Raw genomic sequence first — 19,849 nt, 5'->3', positions numbered from 1 at the left:
CCTAAGCTGAAGGTGGAGGCTTAACCCACTGAGCCACCCAGGCGTTCCTATTTTACGTACTTCTGAGTATCTTGCAGGTTTTTTAAAAACCTAGTAAGGACCTGTTCAGTCACTGATGGCTTTTCATGATCTTGCCTCTCCCAGCATTTGGGGTCCCAGGACGGGGCCGGCGCAGCAGAAGAGGGACAGAGGAGGTCTTGGCTGCCAAGAGGACTCAAGCTGGGAGCCCTACATCTTGAGGTGGGTGTTGTGGATTCACATGGCAGACAACCCCAATCGGTGGGTGTTCATTCAACCAACAATAACCAGGGATAACCCTGCAAACAAGACACACATGGGGCTCTAATCTAATGATAAAACCACCCACACCAACGTCAACTAGAGGTGCCAAAGGCCTGACAAGGTGCAGAAGAAGAACTTCAGTTAGACGGTTTATCCCGCAAGTCCGAGCAGCACGAGGCCAAGGGATGTTCCTGCCTGCGGTGGTCAGCCCGCCCACAGATGTTGCTAGAACTTCCATCCGTTCACAACCCTAAAACCTGCCCAAGTGTGCTCAGCCTTGATTCCCTCAGCTCACAGCTTCCACAGCTCACTGCCCGTGCCAGGCACACCTCAGCGGCAGCTTGAAGCCACAGCAGCAAGGACCACAGCGACCCGTCCCCCAGGTCCCGCCCTGGGCCACACATGCCACGCCAGCCCTTTACACGCACGCTCCACGGTTCTCAAGACTCTCAACTTTCGGTAGTAGTAGTCCCTTTTAAAAAACATTTTTTTTTAAATCAACATATACCTGGCACAGCACGTTACGTTAGCTCCGGGGCACTACACAGTCTAGATGCCACACGGCACTCACCGCTCACGTCTGTCACCACATAGCGCCGTTACACCAGCACCAACTATGCCCCTCCGCTGCGCCTCGCGTCCCCGTCTATGAGTCCCATCTTTGTAGACCTTGAGGCTCAGAGACAAGTAACCCACTCAGGGCCACACAATGACTGACGGGACAGACGACGGTCTAACCCGGGCTCACCTACTCTCAGCCCTCTGGTTTTCCCATCCTGTCAGGCTCACCCTCTTGCCGGGCCTGGCCAGGTGCGTCCGGCTGGCCGCTCTCCTCCGAGGCCCACTCAGGGGTCTCCCCGCGGGCTGCTTACCAAGGAGGTGCTTGATGATGGCTTGGTTGTGCTCCCAGAGGTTGCTGAAGGTCCCCCAGCGGGAGTGGCCGTCAGGCACGGGGTTGGCTTTGATCCAGCCGCCACAGGCGTAGGTGAAGAAGTCCTGGCAGGGATCCACTGTGGGGTCCATGGAACTCAAGATGGAGCTGGTCACTGAGACGCAGGCCTCACTGAGGCACACCGCGGGGGTTCCTGGCAGGGGTCAAGGACACGAGGCCGGTGAAGGGCAGGAGAAGGCTGTGGGAATACAGTGCGGGTGGCCTGGGGTGCCATGTCCCCGCCCCAGCCCCGACCGAACAGAGCTGGAGCTGGATGGTCACCAGACTTCTACAGAGAAAGGATTTCAGTAGATTTACAATTTCCTGGCTCTTAAAAGAAAACTTCTGTTTAGCGACCTAAAATCCTTTCTGTGGCTTGAAAAGTACCCAGAACCAAGGTGTTTCTCTTAATCAGTACTTCCTTCCACAAATCTCAGTTTTTTAAAATTATTATTCCCTGATGTGCCACAAGTTCATTCACTTGCTCATTCATTCATTCATTCAACAACGTAATAACTGAGTATCTTCCAGGTTCTTTACTGAGTGGTGATTGTGTGTGTGTGTGTGCACGCGCGCGCGCGCGTGCACATATGTATGGTGGAGGATATAAAAGGCATAATCCTTTCTTTCAGGAGCTGATAATTTAGCTGGAGATACAAACATTTTATAAGAAAAGTTAAATCACCACCAGAGGAGAAATGTTTGTCATTCTGGAAACATAAACTGACTGTATTTAGTCCAAGACAAATGGGTGATGCAGACAATTTGGTACGAAGACTTAGGGCAGAGGACAGCCTGTAATGAACAAAAGAAACTGAAAAATAATTCCCTCTGAGTACAAGGCAAGAGAGTTATCTCACTGACTCTCAAAGAAATAAAAATGGAACAGACTGAACAGACCATTTTGCCTACGGCCATTTTTATAGACAAGGAAACTGAGGCACAGAGAAGCTAAGTAGCTTGTTCAATGGCCAGTGGGGTACGAGCCCCGTCCTCTCTCTGCTCTGTCTCCTACGGGCCTGGAGGGGCGCAATGCCAGCGATGACGGGTGGGCCCCGGGGGGCCCCATCTGTTAGGTGCCTCCCAGAGGAGGGATGGTAGTTGGTGCAGGTGGGCAGTGGGGAGGGCTGCCAAACTACAAAAGCCTCCCATGAATCCACTTCCTCGGGGCTGGTTCTCATCCGACATGGGGCAGAGGCGGGGAGGGCTCTCGGAAGGCCAGAGGCAAGAAGAGGGGCCGGACCCCTGCCTCGGGGTTGGGCGGTGGGCTCCAGCAAAGGAACCAAACTGGGCGGTCTTGATGGGGGCTCAGCCCTAAGTGGAGGGAGATCCAGCCTCGTGATTAAGCATGCAGGCCCAGCCGGGTCCTCGGGTCCTCGGCTGACACAGGCGATAAGAGGGACTTGTTTCACATTCATTATTATCTCATTCAGGCCTCACCGCAGACATCAGATACAGGCGTGATGCCCTGGTTAAAGAGGGGGGCGCTGAGGCTCTGTGTGCATGCATGGGGTACGGCCACATGGCCAAGTGGGAGAGCCAAGGCTGAAGCAGCTCCAAGGCCGGGATCCTTGTTTTCCTCTCCGCCTCTTTGCCAGTCCCATCGGGGACTGGTGTGGCCCTTCTGGCAAGTTCAGTGTTCCTACCGCACAGGGAGGAGTCTGGCAGGGCAAGGGCTGGAGGCTCTTAGACCTGGGTTCAGATCCCAGCTTTCTGATTCCGGCTGCGGGCCTTGTACAGGTGACCTTGTCTCGCTGAGCCTCAGTTTCCCCATCTAGTAGCGAGGAAGCACAGCGGGCCTGATGTCACAGTGACGATGGACACCTTCGTGGCTGGGCCTGATGTCCCCGGGCCAACCTTCAGACAGCAGGAAAGGATGCGTGGTTCCGGCAGGGAAACACGGCACCAGCCCGGGCTGTGGTGGCCTGTGGGCTTTCTCACGTTGACGACAGGCACAACATCTGGCAGGCTGAAGAAAGGCTCAGAGGAGCCACACGGCAGCACAAAAACTAAGCTCACTTTATTTGAGGGGATTACTTGTTTGGAGCGGACTGTGCAACCATCACAAATTACTGACCTGGCAGGCACGAAAACAGAAAGCAACTGGCAGGGGTGTGCTGTCACTGAACCATCTCTAGAGGAGGCCATATCTACCGGAGCTGCACGGCCCACTCCCCAGGGCGGAAAACGTACCAGAATCTTCGGGGTGGGGGTGGGGGAAGAGAATTTCTGTGTCGTTGAAAAAGCCTAGTCACTACTCTGAGAGAACTTCGTATTTGGGAAGGGAGAAGAATACCTATTGTTTTTATATGGCAAATGGCAGGAAGCTGGGCTTGACCAAACCGTGGCTGCTGGGAATGTCCCAGAGACAGACTGCAAGAGGGTGATGCCCCGGGAACAAGGCCTATCAGAAATGGCATGCCAGCGTGTGTGTGTGTGTGTGTGTGTGTGTGTGTGTGAGAGAGAGAGAGAGAGAGAGAGAGACAGGGAGACAAGGAGGGACGTGGGCGGATTGATTTCTGACGTTACCGTAAGGGGACTTGAGTTTAAAAACAAAACAGGAACCGGTCTCCCGAGAGGCCTGATGGGTCCCCACTCTACTGAGAACAGAGCAAGGCCCCAAGGTGATGCCTACGTGATACTGGGTTGTTTAACCGCTTAGTGGTTTATAAATCCTTTAACCAGCAATTCCTGATCCGGCATAGTTGATCAATGACTTGTTTCTAGGCCTCCCTCATCAACATCAAGGTCAGCACCTTCAAAACTCGGCCCAGGCTCCAACTCCTCAGGGAAACTTCCCCAGACCCTCATTCCTCGCTGGGCCCCTCGGCTGGCTGCCTGGCTGTGTGCTCTCTGGGCGCAGACTGTGCTAGGTCATGGCTGTCTCCCTGTCTCCCTCCCCAACTGGGAACTCGAGCTGGAGGGTAAGGCCAGCATGGTACCTGCATTCCTATCTCCCTCGCCCAGCATTGTACCTGGCACCTAGCAGCTGTCCAGTACGTGTGTGTTGAATGAATGAATGAGTGCATGAGAGGAGCTTTTGTCCAGCCCTTGGTCACCACCTGTGGAGGCAGAAAATATTTCTTCCTCTGAGGATGTGCATGACCAGTCAAGAAGGAGGAACGGCCCCAGATCTAGTCCACAGATACTCGTCTGGACAGTGCTGGGCCCCAAAACTGAGTAAGACACAGAAGAATATTTTCTGGGAGAATCTGTGTTTTTTACTGCCAGTTTGTAAAGCGCCTGCAAGTTTCTGGAAAGGGATACGGCAGGAAAGTAGACAAAGAGGTATTTAGGGGCCCAGACATGACTTTGAGATGGGTCTTTCAGTACCAGCGGAGAATGTGCTCTACCTAGCCTGATGTTTGCTCAGGTGTGGCCAATGCCGGCGGCTGCTGGCAGTCATGAGGTTACTGTCAATCTGGGGCGGCCCCTGCTGTCCCAGGCCAAGGCAGCCAATGAAGATACATGGGTTGGCTCAGGGCTCATGAGATCCCTGGCCCAGAGTCACCCTGGTGGGGGGTGTGGGGGAAGAGCTCCTTTCATCCTGGTCTACGCTGGGAAACACTCTCTTGTGGCCCAGAGGGGGCCGGGATAGAGGCCGAAGCAAGGCTGCTTCCTGTGGACCCCATCCATGGGCCTGAGCTCTAGGATCCAGCCCTCGGGGGTTCCCTTCTCGTTTCTAGGAACTCCTGGGGCAGTCTCAAGGTAACACTGGCTGCTGGAGTGCCTGACACAGGCGGATGTAAGGATGACTGAGGGGACATCCTGCCCTCTCTCCAGGCCCTCAAACTCCCTTCCCCACCCAGTCTAGCATGGCCACCCATGCAGGTCAGCAACTTTATAATGGGGAAGGCACAGCGAAGCCTGGGGTGAATGTTCCCAGATCCTGGGAAGGGTCATAACCTCTCTGATGGGATAGGTGACCAGATGACCGAGTTGGTGGGGTTAGACCCTGAGCAAAGGCCCCAGAGGCGGCTCCACCAGAAGGACCACCTGCCACGGGAAAGCCAGCTGTTTGGGCACAAGGGTACGAGAGATCCTGGAATTGGCCGGACCCCCTATCCTTGTTGTTTAACTTGGCTCTGCCCTTTCCAGTTCCACAAGTGCTTACTGAACATCAATTCTGCACGAGGTAGTCGGCTGGATACTCTCAGCCAGACGCAGAGAGCCAACCTCAGACCCCAGAGGGCAGGATCGGCCCGGCCCTACCATACTGCCCAACAAGACCGGACCCAGAGATGTGATGACAACGTGTACACATGAGGCCCATGGAGGCCAGCGGGGCCGTGGCAGGTCCACTCTTCTGGGGGTTCTAACACACACAGGTGCACCACAATGACAAAGGCAGGTGGGGCCGGCCAGCCTTCGTTGAGACCCAGCTGCCCCCTCCCTTGGTGCACCAGCCACGTAACCTTGAGCAAGTCACCTAGTCTCCCGGCCTCAGCTTTCTCAGATGTAAAATGGGGTCAAAAGTAACCACACCTCACAGGATCTCTGTGAGGAGGAAACGAGATCATGTTTGTAAAGAAGAGGTGTGGTATTTGGTCCACGGAAAGTATGAAGTAAACGGAAGCTGTTATTGCTTTCTGTTGGAACTAAGGATGGCGGACAGCGCCAGACTCTGAGCCTCATCAGCTCACATCCTAACAATGACAGCAACCAGAGCTAAGACTCAAGAAGTCCTTGTAGGCACCAGGTGTGTGACAGACATGATCTCTAATCCTCAGGGCCAGCCCCAAATTGGGCCCCATTTTCCCCATTCACAGGAGAGCAGACAGAGGCTCTGGGAGATGAAGTGACTTGTCTGAGGTGACAGAGACAATAAATTGCTGGGCCAGTGTTTGTTTGGACTCCTGTCCCAAACCCTGTACCACCCACACCGTCCAGCTCCCACGTCTCAGCCCACTTCAGCACGAGCCGTCCGGGCCACGCTCTCTCCTCAGCCCTTGAGCAGGGAAGCCCTCCGGCCCCAGGGGACAGAGCCAAGGGCAGGAGCGAGTCAAGCCCACGACAAAACACAGAGGCACCTACTTGTCCGGTACTGAATGCCCAGCGCTGCCAAGCAGGCCACCAGTCCTGCCGCCAGAAGCACCACCAGCACCACCAGCCGCTTCTCCACCTGGGTCCGCGCAGCCCAGCACCTCTGGCCACTCCGGGGGCTGCGGAAGTTCACCTGCGGGGAAGGAGGCAGGAGGGGTGGGGAGGATGTGAGCTCAAGGCCCCCCTTCCCCAGGAGCCAGGGGCTCCGCGGCAGGCCCGGGCCCCGGGGAGCCATCAGGGCTGCCCTCCTGCCTCAGGGGTGGTCCGGTTCCCACGAATCAGTCCTAATCCAGGAAGGGAGCCGCCACCCTGCTCAGCAGCTCGGATTAGCTCCTAAACACCAGACTCGAGCCGATCAACCCAGCCGGACTTGTGTTTTTTTGTGTTACCCGATACGGGTAGGAAAAAAAAAAAAAAAAGAATAGCTTTTCCCCTGTTTCTCCAGTAAGGAGTTCAGAAAGAACAGGATGTTTGGACTTGCAGGCATCCAGTGAGCGTCCAGCTGGGCTCTTCTCGGAGCCCCCACACCAGCAGGCCAGGATGACACTCACAGCTCACACTTAGCAGGAGTGCGGACATCCTTTACTCATTACACCCTCATGGTCCCGTGAGGGTTGTGTTACTAGTTCTCTTTTACAGATGAGGAAACAAGTTCACAGACGCGAGGCCACTGCCTCTCATCACACAGCTAAATGAGGAGAGCTGGGGTTTGAACTCAAGTCTGTTGACTTTGGAGCCCACCAGGGGATCAGAGACGGGTGTCTGGGAGATGTCAAGGGAGAGGCAATGGAGAGATCGCGCCATTCAGGCAGGTCCTCAAAGGGAGGAAAAATGTCCCCAGCCTAACAGTCTAGCTAAACAGGAAGGGAGGCACAATGAGAGGAAGTGGAGGGTGTGGTGAGGCCCTCCGGGCTAAGGAGGGACATACTGGGCAACCGCACTGGGAGTCCTCAGCCCAGGCCTTCACACCTGAGGCCAGCTCGGGGCTCCCCTCCATCGCAAGAGGTGCTTCCTGCAAAAGCCTGGGCCCCAGCACAGGAGGGGTCCTCTGAAGGTGGGGCTTGGCTCGGGGACACTCCAGTTATATGCCACCATGTTGGAAATACTGAGAGGAAGACAGACTCCCTTGCTTTCAGCAGCTCACAGTCCAGTAAGAAGGCAGATAAAGAAACAGACTTGGGTGGAGGGTGGGGTGGGGGTCCAGTCGGGGAAGGCTTCCTGGAGATGGGGATACCTGGGCTGGGTCTTGAGGAATATGTAGGAGCTGGCCAGGTGAATGGGGAAGGAAAGGGGAGAGGAAGCAAGGCCTAGATCCTAAGGCGCCCTATAAGCCCCTTTAAAGAACGTGGACTTCATCTGGAGGTCAGAATGACATAGAGCGGATGAGCCCCTTTGGAAAGACCAAGTTGGAGGGAGCGAGGCTTGTGGAGGGAGTGTGCATGCGGGGGGGGGGGGGTGACACGCAGCTTTTGGGGACAGGGAGTGGGGAGCTGTCAGGGGAGATGAAGAAATTCAGACTCTGACCTGTGAGTGCTCCCCCAAAAGCTGAGGGGGTGCCTGTTCCCAGGAGCCAGGTCCCAGCCCTCAGGGCGCCTCACACAGACGTGTGGGATCTGAGGCTGGTCCCCTGAGGGACGGGCGCCATGCAGCCTCATGGTCATCACGGCGTAATTTCTGGGCAGGAAATGACTGGGAATTGCCGCACCAGAGAAAGGGGAACATGAGAACTTTTTGTGGAAAAAAAAAATTGTGTTCTAAAACCAACAAAAGGAACTCGGGGCCTAGTCATATTTCCGAGGAGGGCCAGGTGGCTCCAAGACCCAGATAGGAGGAAGGCTGCCACTGCCCAAAACCGCTTTGTGAAGAACAGTTTTAAAAATGTGAGAAACAGGAAGAAAAAAAAAAAAAAGGCAAGTCACAAAGCTTCTGACCACGGTACTACCGTGAAGTTAACACTGGGCCGGGAAGGCCAGGGAGGCGCTAACATGTTCCCAGCAGTGGCAGGTTTATAAAGTGCCTCTTCCTCGGCATCCATTTTCTCATACAGCTCCTCTTGGGAACTGCTACTCAGAGGAGCCCCAGAGGATGTGAAGCAAGCGCTGACATCTCCCTCTTCCTGCCAGCCTGCCCCTGGCCTGCCTCACGGGCTGCCTCCTCCTGAGGGCCCTCAGGCGCCCCCGTATCATGGCCCAGTGCAGGAGGAGAGGGGGCAACAGGCAAAGAGACAGGGGGCACCCCTCTGCCTGGTGCTGGCTCTCAGAAGCCAGGGAGCATAGCCGTCAGGCCTGGGGAAGCAGGCACACCTCACCATCCGGGTCTGTGGAGGGAAGGCACCCTCCCCCGGGGGGCGGGGAGTCAGGTAAAAGAGAGGGAAAGAGGAAGGGAAGGGAGAAGATGAGAGAAACAGAGGAAAGGAAAAAGGAGTCACGAAGGTAGCTAACACTCGAGTGCCTTCTAGGGGCCCGGCGTTGGCATTAGTTCCATTTTGTTGCGGGGTGATGCTATCCTATCTTCACGGCGTCCTAAAGAGCAGGCACTAGTAGCAGCTCCAGGAGAAACACAGAAAGTGGGGGAAGAGGGGGGACAGTGAGAAAACTCATGTCTCTCCAGAACCCTCAGCCTCAGCCCCACGGCCACGCCACCGAGGAGCAGAGAGTCGAGCCGAGCCTCATTGTCTCATGTCAACCAAACAGATGGTGTTCACTGGGAAACTGAATCAGAATTAAGTCCAAATTAAATTAGAAATTCAGTTCCAGGAAGAAATGGCAAATGGAATGTGAAAATAGGGTTTTTAACCTTTGTAATGTTCTTTGCTCAACTCAGTGCTGACTGGCTGAGCGCCTGAGGGTTGCTGGACAAGCCTCCTCTCTGAGGGCAGAAGGAATCCAGAGGCATCCCCCTGGGGCAGGAGAAGTCGCCCAGAGGCCTCTCTGGGAGAAGCCATCCAATTCCTGGTGCAGTGGATGGGGCCAGGCTGCGAGGCCCTTCTCTCTGAGCCCTGTGGTCCCTGCCCAGCCTCCTTCAGACCATCCAGCAAGCTGAGGTCACAGCAAGGGGAGGACACAAGTGCTTTCTCATTTTCCTTTTGGAAACAAGAGCATGTTGCTCACCAGAGACCAGTCTGCAGTGGCTCGGAGGGGGAGAGGATTAGTGGCAGGCAGCCCACTCCGTCTCGGGAGAGGTAACTGGGAGCGGCCGTCAGCCAAGGAGCAGAGCTGGCACGTGGGAGATGGAGCAGAGAATTACTGTAAACGCTGCGCTCACGGGTGGGCTTAATATCCCATTTATTGTCAAGGGGGGCAGAGGGAGAATGAGACCAAAGGAAAAGGATGCCCTCAAAGGAGCATGGTGGAAACGGAGACAGAGGAGGAAAGACACAGACAAAGCCAAAGAAACAGAGAGAGAGAGAAACAGTTGAGCTGTCCAACCTAGGGGTTCCCAAAGCTTACACGGCCAAGGGAACAAAGCCCTAATGAGGGATAAATATTCGGTTACAGAAGTGAGTGCTTGGCTCACCTAGGCTTACAGCAAGAACGAGTTCTGCAGGCAAGGACAGGACGAGGGACATGGATGCCTGGGGCCCAGGAGGCAAGCCATCGGGAGAAGGGGTGGGGAGTGGGGCAGAGCCTGGTGTTCGGAGGAAGCAGGGGGTCCGGAAGGGAGGCAGAGGTCCTTGCTGAGCCCCCACCAGGTCCCCCAGTGACCTGGACTGCGTAGAGAGGTGAACAGGAATCAGTCTGGCCAAGGGTTTGGCGGGGAGCCCACCCCCTGCAGCCCAAGAGCCTGGCTACCCAACGAGGGCTGGCAGGGTGACCGGGCTGCCTCCTTCAAGTCAGCCTCTCAGAGCAGACAGACCCTGACAGCTCAGCTACCATGAAGGGGTTTGGTTGGGGGAGTTTCTTCCAGCAAAGTTTTTATATAGTGGACTTCCAGCTGAGGCCACTGGGGCCAGCCCAGAGCAAAACGATAGCTTCTTATCCTCCCCACCTCTTGCCTGAGCCCTACCTGTCCCCCAGGCCCGCATGCTGGACTCTCTTCCAATGACCCATAATAGCTTACACTAGTGCCTGCTGTGGGGGAGGGGACTCTTGCCATCAACACAGGAACCACAGTATTGAGAAGCACTTTCCAGCTCTTTGTTTCCCGGAAGGAACACCCAGCTACCCATGGCATGGGAAAAGGGAGGTTAAAGGTCAGCTTTGACTTTATCAAGACCCTGTGCGTGTGTCGCTGGGCCACCTCTGGGCTTCAGTCTCCTATCTTTATAATGAGGAACCTAAATGTGGTCCCAGGTCTGACCATCTCAGATTCTAGAAGGATTCAAAAGCCAGGAGTACAAGGCTCAAACAAGTGGACTCCTGGTGAGCACAGAGGTCTTTTTAAAGTAAGAAGTGGGCTTGTCCCTGAAATCACCCTCAGAGGAGAGCCCTGTGTGTGGCATGTTTGGAGGGGTGGGCGGGAACGATGAGAAAAGTCACCAACAATGAAATATCTCAGCTTTCCCTTCTCTTGAAGAAACTGATTTTTAGAAGCAACAAGATGAGTTTCAAAGGCTTGGGTAGCAGTGTCAGGGCCGCCTGCTCCCCAGCTTAGGCTGCGGGATCACTTTAGCTGACCCCCTTTGAGCCACCAAAATGGTGTGTGCTGGGGCATGGGGTCGAGCAGAGGAGAGGCTCCTGAGAGCAAAGTGGTTACATTTAGGGCATATCCGTGACCTCCCGCCTAGTGAGTCATGGTAACAATGCAACCAAATCCACTGTCTGTGCACTACGCACAATGCTTTCACTTACACAGCCTCATTTCAATCTTTGCAAACACTGTCGACTAATAATATTAACCCTGGGATGCCCAGGTGGCTCAGTCAGTTAAGTATCTGCCTTCAGCTCAGGTCATGATCCTGGGGTCCTAGGATCGAGTCCTATATTAGGCTCCTTGCTCAGCAGGGAGTCTGCTTCTCCCTCGGCCTACTGCTCCCCCTGCTTGTGCCCTCTCACTCCTTCTCAATCACAAATACATACACAAATAAAATATTTAAAAAACAGATTAAAAAAATAAAAAAAAATAATATTAACCCCATTTGACAGAAAAGAACCTATTTCATGAGCTGCTTTCAGGTCTCACAGACCCATCAGAGGCCAAGCCGAGGCGTTGGAGCCATCTGGCTTTAAATTCGGCCCTCAGTCTGCAGTGAGTAATTTTAGTGAATCACAATTACCTTGGGCCTAAACATGAGATAAAGGAAAAGAAAAAGCCTTTCAGCTGCGGTACCCATAGAATGTGGTCTAGCTAAATCTAGCACTTGGTCAGCATACTCAGTAACAAAGCTGTCAGGTTTGTGGAGAGATGGAGGGTTTTACTTACTGGTATTGGTATGGGTAACTTTGGATTTCCAGAATCAGTGGGCTTCAAAATTGTGAAAAGTCAAGTAGATTATTTTTATAGCTGCCCATCGAAGAGGGAGATTAGGGAGGAGGGGATGGGGCCATTTAAAAAATCTTAAATTCGGGGCGCCTGGGGGGCTCAGTCGTTAGGCACCTACCTTCGGCTCAAGTCATGATCCCAGGGTCCTGGGATCGAGCCCTGCACTGGGCTCCCTGCTTGGTGGGAAGCCTGCTTCTCCCTCTCCCTCTGCCCCTGCTTGTGTTCCCTCTCTCACTGTGTTTCTCTTTGTCAAATAAATAAATAAAATCTTTTTAAAAATAAGAAAAAATCTTCAATTTCAAGGAGCAATTGCAATTCTAGCTTCGGCTCACAGGAAATTATCCAAAGGGCTGAGGAATGGTCACCTACAATGTTGTTATTGGGCCTACTGTCCAACCTTCAGATGGGGTATAGGTAGTTTTATATACTGGTACTGTGAGGCATTATATTTTATGTATTGTGACCTCTATGCCCAACATGGGCTCAAACTCACGACTCCAAGATCAGGAGTCACATGCTCTACTGACTGAGCCAGCCAGGCGCCCCGTGGCGTTATAATTTTTAATGACAGCATGTTTTGGGAGTTTTTAAACAACAGGAAAAATGCTCATGAAGTGGCATTAAGTGAAACAAGCACAGCACAACATCGTGTACTTAGAGTGAGCTCAATTATGTTTATAAATATATGTGTGCAAATGTGGAAAACCGGAAGGGATTATCTCCAAGTGCTGGGATTATGGTTTCCTTTTAAATATATATTTTTTACACTTTCTTTTTTTCATAAATAAGCATGTAAAGTCTTTATACCGGGAGAAAAAACACTCCAGTGATTAAAAACAAAATTAGTAGAAAGCTTAGCTTTGTAAATTGAGCTGAACAAGTTCTCCACTCAAGCAGTGGCTCGTTCACACTTGCTTTGGGGAAGTCATGGGGGCTCCAGCGAAGCTGGACTGGGTACCCACGGAAAGGTCCCAAGTCCTTGGGGCAATCATTTGGCTTTGCCTGTATAAAAAGTAGACAGTGTACCCAGTCTGGCAGATCGGTGTAGGGGCAGCAACACTGCACTTCAGAACATAGCTCTGTGACCACAGGAATGTCCCCAACCTGTCTGAGCCTCCGCTTCATCATCTGTAACATAGCCACGGGGCCCTGACCTCACAGGTCATAAAACAACAATAATCCTAGCAGGCCCTGTAAGAGGCATCGCCACTTTCTCTAACCCTCATTTTACAGATGAGGGAGTTGTGCTCTCAGGGGTGAAGCAGCTCACCCATGACCATGAGTGGAGCCAGAATTCACCCCAGGGACCCCAGCTTGAGAGAGTGGGCTGCTCCCACTCTCCCAGGCAGCCCCAGGACGGATGAACACACTTTGTGGCCTGAAAAAGGCATGTGGGCTACTGTTATGTTATGGTGATGACAACATGGCCTATTATTTTGTTGTGAATTCTGATATGCTTTTGTGCTGATATATTTAGAACCTTCTGTGCAAGATGACACTGAAAAGATTGCTGATTAGATTCTGTTTTGATTTGTGAAGGGAAAAGTGCCTGCCACAGAAATCTAATTTCCTGTTGGATTTAGCCTCTCAAGAAGGGTCCCAGGGAAGAGCTTCCAGACAGATTGTGTTGATCTCTCTCTCCCAGATTTCTAGTTCTGCGACCTAAGATTAGTTGTGTACCCGCTCAGACCCTCAGTTTCCTCATCTGTAAGTGGGAACAGTAATCCCTACAGCTCATAGGGGTGATCCTGAAAGTTAAGTGGGATGATATGGGTAAGAGTGCCATGTCCCCGGGGGTGAAGACTACTTGGGAGTCATGAGTTTGGATCTCCCTGAGCCTACTTTCCCAGCCTGGAGGAAGGACACCATCAGAGTTGTTTTTCTTTACTGGCATTATTATTCCAGCTTCTAAGAGGTGTCCTGAGTAGGGTTGGGCCTGGCAGCCCACGTCTGCACGCACCCTAAGCTTGCCCTCTGGATGAGTTGTGATTTGGTGTCAGCTCACTGGGGGGCCCCAACACATTCCCCAATGCCTCCCTTGGTCAACCTGGCATAAGTTCTCCTGGACTGAGATGCCCCGTTCCTCTCTCTGGGCTGGTTTCTCAGGAACCACATCAAGGGCCTCCCTGAATGTCCCTGACACTTCCAATTTGCTCCCGCCCACCTGCCTGGGTCCACCAGGGCTGAGGCCCTGTTCAACACTGTCCCAGCTCAGCCCTGCAGGGAGAGAAGAGCAGGAAGCAGCTATGCTTACTGCTCTGCCACGAGGAAGGGAGGTGGTGGGCATGTCTGAGACTCACAGGGACAGACCCTGGGGAGGGGAGGAATTGGGTTTCATGAGTAGGCTGCAAAGGGGCAGGAAAAGAGGGGCTAGAAGATGGGTTCCTCCCTGCAGGAAATTCAGGTATTGGGGGGAAGGGGAAGAATGGGGACATGCCTACCAGATAGGGTGACCAACCATCCTGGTTTGCCCAGGACTGAAAGGTTTCCAGGGACACGGGGCTTTCCACACTAAAACTGGGACAGTTTTAAACTCTGCCGTTACTGGACTGTGTGACCCTAGGCAGGTCCCTCAGCACTCAGGGACTGCCTTTCCTGGGAAAGGTAACTGGTCCAGTTCAGTTCCTTAGGGTGCTTCAACTCTGCCAAGGGGCTGTAGTCCCATTGGCAGGTGGCAGGAGGACTGGGGGACAGCCAGAGCTGGGGAGGAGCCCTGGGGGGAGGGAGCCCAGTGCCTTGGAGGCACTTCTGCCCCGGAAAGGCATCTTCCCCCACCGAGCCCAGAGCTGCCCTGAGCCGCCAGGCTTGCATGGCCCCCTCTGGGGCCGGCAGGGTTGGAGGAGGGGGCGGGGAGGCAGCAGTGCGCATGCCCGGCTGCCTGGGGGCTAGCAGCCGGCAGGGTTCCTACCTGCAGGCCGTTTGGGTACACTTCACCCTCGGACAGCGAGTCCACCAGGTCCTCCTCGTCCAGCGTGGCCCGCTTGTAGGTCGACATCTGCAAAGCCAAGTGGAGCACGGACTCCCTCAGCGCCTCCATGGCTCTCGGGCGAATGGGGAGAATGGGGAAGCGGCCCGGCGCCGCCGCGCGCCCCGCCCCGCCCGGGACACCGAGACCGGCCCACGGACCGGTCCGCGGCGGGGGGGAGGGGGATCCCGCCTCCCCCCGCCCCCTCCCCCCTGCCCCCGCTTATGCAATGCGACGCCTCACCCCCGGCGCCCACAGTGCAGCGGCCACCGGCTCCTCATGCTGCGCCCCGGCGATGCCTGGTCCCCAAAGTCACCGCGGCCGCCCCGCGACAGACTGGCTGGGCGGGCTGGACAACGCGCCAGCTTCGCGGGCGGGGCCTGACCGGGGCGCAGTTGCCGGTTCCCTTCATGGCCCCAGGGGGAGACCTGGCGTAGGTGGAGGCCCCCCACGGCCAGCCGGCCAGCCGCTGCGGGCCGGAAGGGGTCTCGCAGCAGCCCCTCCTCCTGGGAAGCCCCAAGTCACCCTTCAGGACAGGGGTTGCCAGCGGGAGTGGAGGACTAGGAAGATGCCCCTAATTTGGACCACAACTGTCAAGAGAGGGGTTCCACCCCCCAGAGCCCCTTAGGTCCCTCAAGTATGTCTCCCCATCAGAGCTAGAAAGATTGGGGGGTGGAAGGTGGAAGAGAAAAGGCAGGTGTCTCCCCTCTCATTTCCCCCTTCCTCTAGCTCAGGGATTTTAAGCCAGACAATTAATGAAAATTCCAGAGGCTTAGGTGCTAGTCAAAAAACCAGGAAGGTGACCCATCCCTCCACCTTCAGTCTCAGGAGGCAAGAGTCTCAAGCAGGTGCTCCCTCCCCAACCGTGTGAGCTGGGCTGGAAAAGCAGGCTCCCTCAGATGTGGGGTGCTCAGGTCAGGACCCTAGGTACCCAGCACTCTGCTTCCTACCTCAGGGAGGTCTAACCCCGAAGTTTCCCAAAGGACCCGCCACTTCCAGTGGGACCTGGAATCCCCCGCATTTATACATTTTTCAGCTTCCCCCAGAGCACGTCAATTCCCATATTCGGTTCCCATGGCCACACACGTGTGTGCAGGAACTGGCTCAGAGGGGTGGGGTGACTGCCTGGGGTCACAGCGACAGCTCCCGGCGGCCTCCTGCTTCTACTCTGGCCCTCTCAGCACCCAGAGTGAACCTTTAAAAGGAAATTCTGAACTTGCTATTCTCTTGCTTGACACTCTCCAAGGACAGTCCCTTTGCCAGTCTGCCCACGGCCCCCGCCTACCTCATCTTCGCTGCTCCCCACCTCACTCACTCAGGCCCCAACTTCTTCGACCTTCACTCAGTTACTCAGATTCTCAAGTTTCTCCCCTCCCTCCAGATCTTTACAGCTGCTTTCCCCTCTATCTGGAACATTCTTTCCTCATCTCTCCTCCTCCCGTGGCCAGTTCCGCTTCAGACCTCAGCTTAAATCGTCGCCACCTCCAGCCTGGCCACTCTAAGTAGTCCCTCAAATACTCTGTTACACACCCCATTTTTCTCCCTTTATGGTCTTTACTGCAGTCTGTTGTTATTTTAGTTTACATTGATCCCTCCCCTCCCACCCAGGGCTGGGACCTTCTTTGGCACAGAGAATCCCCATCACCTGGCATACAATAGGTGCTCAATAGACAGCTCCAATCCACGGTGGAACAAGAGGAGGGGAAGTGAAAATTACTCTGGGGCAGTGGCGTTGTCCTTGACAATCGAATTTTGCAATGTCCAAGGACAAAGGAAACTATCAAACTGGCACAGGCCTGGGGGAGGTGGGTACTTGGGAAGAATTTTAATTCTGGAGTCTTCTGCCCCACTCCCAGTGGGTGGGGGACTTCCCGTTACCCACTGGAGACAGAGGGAAAGGACTCTGGGCTGCTTCACCTCACGCTGTGTTACAGCTGGACTTTTTCTGAAGCCAGGACACTTGTTTACACTAAGTAAACAGGTGTCAACCGCCCAAGGAAAAGACCCTTGAAAAAGTTCAGTTCACCATACAGCTTCCAAGCCTGGCACAGCAGCTACTGTTTCAGAGACACTTAGGGGTACGAGGGATTTGTCAGTTCTTTCACATCTCTCCTCCTTTTAATCCTCTTGCCCTTCCCTCTGAGTAAGTATTATTGGCCCCTTTTACAGAGCCTGAAACTGAGGTCAGGCAGGTAATTTGCCTGGGTACAGAGGCAGTGGCTCCGCCTCCTTCTATCTCATTTCAGAGATCATCTCTTCTAGGAAGCTCTCCTCACCACCCTCCAGAGAAGGCGGCTTCTGGTCCCCTGCTCAGTGTCCCCCCCCACCCAGGGCCCCACCTCATGCTTCCTTCTGTTGAAGCACACCGCACTCTAAATGGGAGGACCCTGAAGGCAGGGGCCAGGTTTCCTCAGGCCCTGTCTCCCCCCAGGCCAAGTCTGGAGCTGGAGCCTCCTCGGCTGTTGGAGCGAAGGCAGGAGGCAAGGGAGGGAGGCTGGAAGCCCATCCTGGGGGCCAAGGCCAGGCCACCGGTGCCGTCTGTCCCACTGCAGCCTGTCTGTGGATGTGCTGACAAAATGTAGCAGTCCTGACCCCAAGATGTTCTGCAAGGCTCCCAATGAGAAGACTGAGGATGAGGGAGGAGGCACGACTAGACCCCCCTCCTCCCTTGCCACCCAGGTCACCTGGCTGGAGAGTGAGAGGCCCAGGATGTGAATGCTTGCCTGCCTAGCCTCATGCTGCCTCATGCTGCTGCCTCTGAGAACGTCAGCCTTCATGTGGGGCCCTCACGGAGTCCAGTCACCGAGCTGGCTGGGTGGCCCACACTCGTTCTAATCGTCTTGTTTGCAGTACAGGGGTCACACCTGACCCCGCGAGCTTCGGGGAAAGGAGAACACAGCTGCTTTGTGGTGAGTCTGCCCCCGTCCTCCTGTTCCTCTCCCGCCCCTCCGCGCCTGATGCTCATGAGAAGGTGGAGACCAAGGACGAGGAGTGGGAGCCACAGCTCATTCCCCCCAACCCCCCTGCCCCAGACCTCCAGCTGCAGAGAAAAGGTGGTGGGAGCCAGAGGCGGGGGTGGCGGTGCCCCGCTCTGGAAACCCCACCCTGTGGAAATCAAAGGCCTGGGGTGAACAGAAATGAGAAATACTAGAAACGCTCACATGCTTCTAACACCGAAGGCCTCTGGCCCGGTGACAGTCGGGCGGGATCCCATTTGCTGTGACTGCGTTAGTCACTCAGAGGGTTCTCGCTGTTGGTTAGCCCAAGGCGGGGGATCTTCAAGGAACCTTGGAGCTGTCAGAGGCAGGAAGAGCAGTCCTAGTGAAATTCACAGGCCTGCGACGCCCTGGCCACACCCTCCACGCTGTTTCCACATTCTTTCTGAGCCTCTGCTCCACTATCTCCTGCCTTGGAGGCTCGTGATTGGCTGGGATCCTTGAAGTCCTTATAGGTCATCTCACACGCACTCACATCATGTGTTAGTCCAGTAGTTATTCAACAGGCACAACAATAGACTGGGTAGAAGCTCTAGATCCGAGCCTCAGTTTAGATGCCTATGGGGCCACTTCCCAGCTGTGTGACCTTGTGCAAGTGACAGCCTCTCTGTGCCTCAGCTGTCCCGTCTGGAAAATGGGGATGATAATCACTGCACCCCCCATTGCAGGACTGTTGTCATCCTTCAGGGAGTTAATACAGACGAAGTGCTTAGAGCAGTGCGGGGCACACAGCAGGTGCTCATGAGGTATCCTTCTTCCTTCCATCGTGACTTATAGGCCGCAACTCAAACAGCTTCCGTCGATCCCGACGGCCTAAAGAACCCCGAACTCCTCCCTCTCCAGGTCCATCCTCCATATGCCCCTCAGATGTGTGGTCATCACCCTAGCTCTGAGCCAGCCCCGCAGGGGTCGACCACCAACGGGAGTCCAAGAGTCCTTGACATTCGTCAAGCCTGTGCTGCAAGGTGAGGGGGCAGCTCAGAGGAGGACTCGGTCCCCGCCCCCAAGGGACCAGCAGCTGATACCCATCTCCCAAGACGGGGCCCCCTCCCCTCCACTGGTCTCCATCTCTGGCCTACCTCCTCCTCCACGAAGCCCTCCCCACTTCCTTCCCCAAGGTTTCCCCCCCACCTCCCCCAAGTGGCACCTGCATTATGTGCAGGCCTTATCTGGGCCTCTCCACACCTGAGATGGAGAGGACCTGGGGGGTGGGCAACAATCCTCTTACTACTTTCCAGCCCTGGCATCCAGCACACAACCTGGTACATAGATAACTAGTTCACTAACTAGATAACTAGTTACCTATAGATAACTAGATAACTAGTATCCCAGGTTTTCACAAGGGCATTAGCATCTGTGACTTCAACAAAGAAGAAAGAATAGAGAGTTTAGTTGCTTGATGACAATCATGTAAAATCAAATAAAACAATTTCAGGCAAGGGACAAGCTAGTAAAAATATGAGTGTCACTCCTGAAGATGAGACTATATGACATTTATTATTACTATTATGTCATCTATTGCATTGCTCAGTCTTTTAGAAGGAAATTTCCATTTGATTAATTTATTTTTAAATTTACCACAATGTTCCTATTTTGATACTAGGAATCCTAGGAATTGGCTCAGATCCCTTTTTTCCTTGGCTGCCAGGAAACTGACAGTCAAATCAGACACTCATTTATGGGCACTTTCCTGGTCTTTATGTTCAGCCTTTTCCTTGTCCACATTTTTCAATCTGTTTTCCCTGATTCTGATTTTCCATTTCAATTGCATATTATCTTACTGAATGAGTTTTGGTCGTAACTCATCATGAATCCTTTGCAGAATAAAGTAAATTAGAAGCAACCTGTAGCGGGCGCCTGGGTGGCTCAGTGGGTTAAAGACTCTGCCTTCTGCTCAGGTCATGATCTCAGGGTCCTGGGATTGAGGATCTCTGCTCAGCAGGGAGCCTGCTTCCCCCTCTCTCTCTGCCTGCCTCTCTGCCTACTTGTGATCTCTGTCTGTCAAATAAACAAACAAAATCTTTAAAAAAAGAAAAAAAAAGAAGAAGCAACCTGTAGCAAAGACCACCCCCCTTCCCTTAACCCCTCCCTGGGGAATGCAGTGTCAAGGTGCTTATTCAGCAGTGGGGGTCAGGCAGTCAAGGTAGACCTGGGCCCAACCCCAGGATCCTGGGCCCACATCATTTCCCCTCTGGGACCTCATTTTCCTCA

The 19,849-nt window shown here is 54.2% G+C and overlaps 1 protein-coding gene across 1 annotated transcript in view; it reads right to left on the bottom strand.

Annotated features, from left to right (window-relative positions):
• The window catches only part of ECE1 (endothelin converting enzyme 1), a gene marked incomplete at its 5' end in the record, with an annotated part of 34,808 nt that extends 20,094 nt beyond the window's left edge, over positions 1–14,714 (bottom strand). Inside the window, 3 exons of the mRNA XM_080801734.1 lie at positions 1,072–1,367; positions 6,248–6,389; positions 14,586–14,714. Coding sequence (XP_080657860.1) covers positions 1,072–1,367; positions 6,248–6,389; positions 14,586–14,714 — 567 coding nt within the window. The remainder of the gene's footprint in view (positions 1–1,071; positions 1,368–6,247; positions 6,390–14,585) is intronic.
• Between the last annotated feature and the right edge of the window lie 5,135 nt (positions 14,715–19,849).

Source organism: Martes martes (genome assembly GCF_963455335.1).
Source record: "Martes martes genome assembly, chromosome: 4".
Taxonomy (NCBI): Eukaryota; Metazoa; Chordata; class Mammalia; order Carnivora; family Mustelidae; genus Martes; species Martes martes.
Note: the sequence above shows the minus strand (reverse complement) of the source record. Positions and strands in the feature narration are given on the sequence as shown.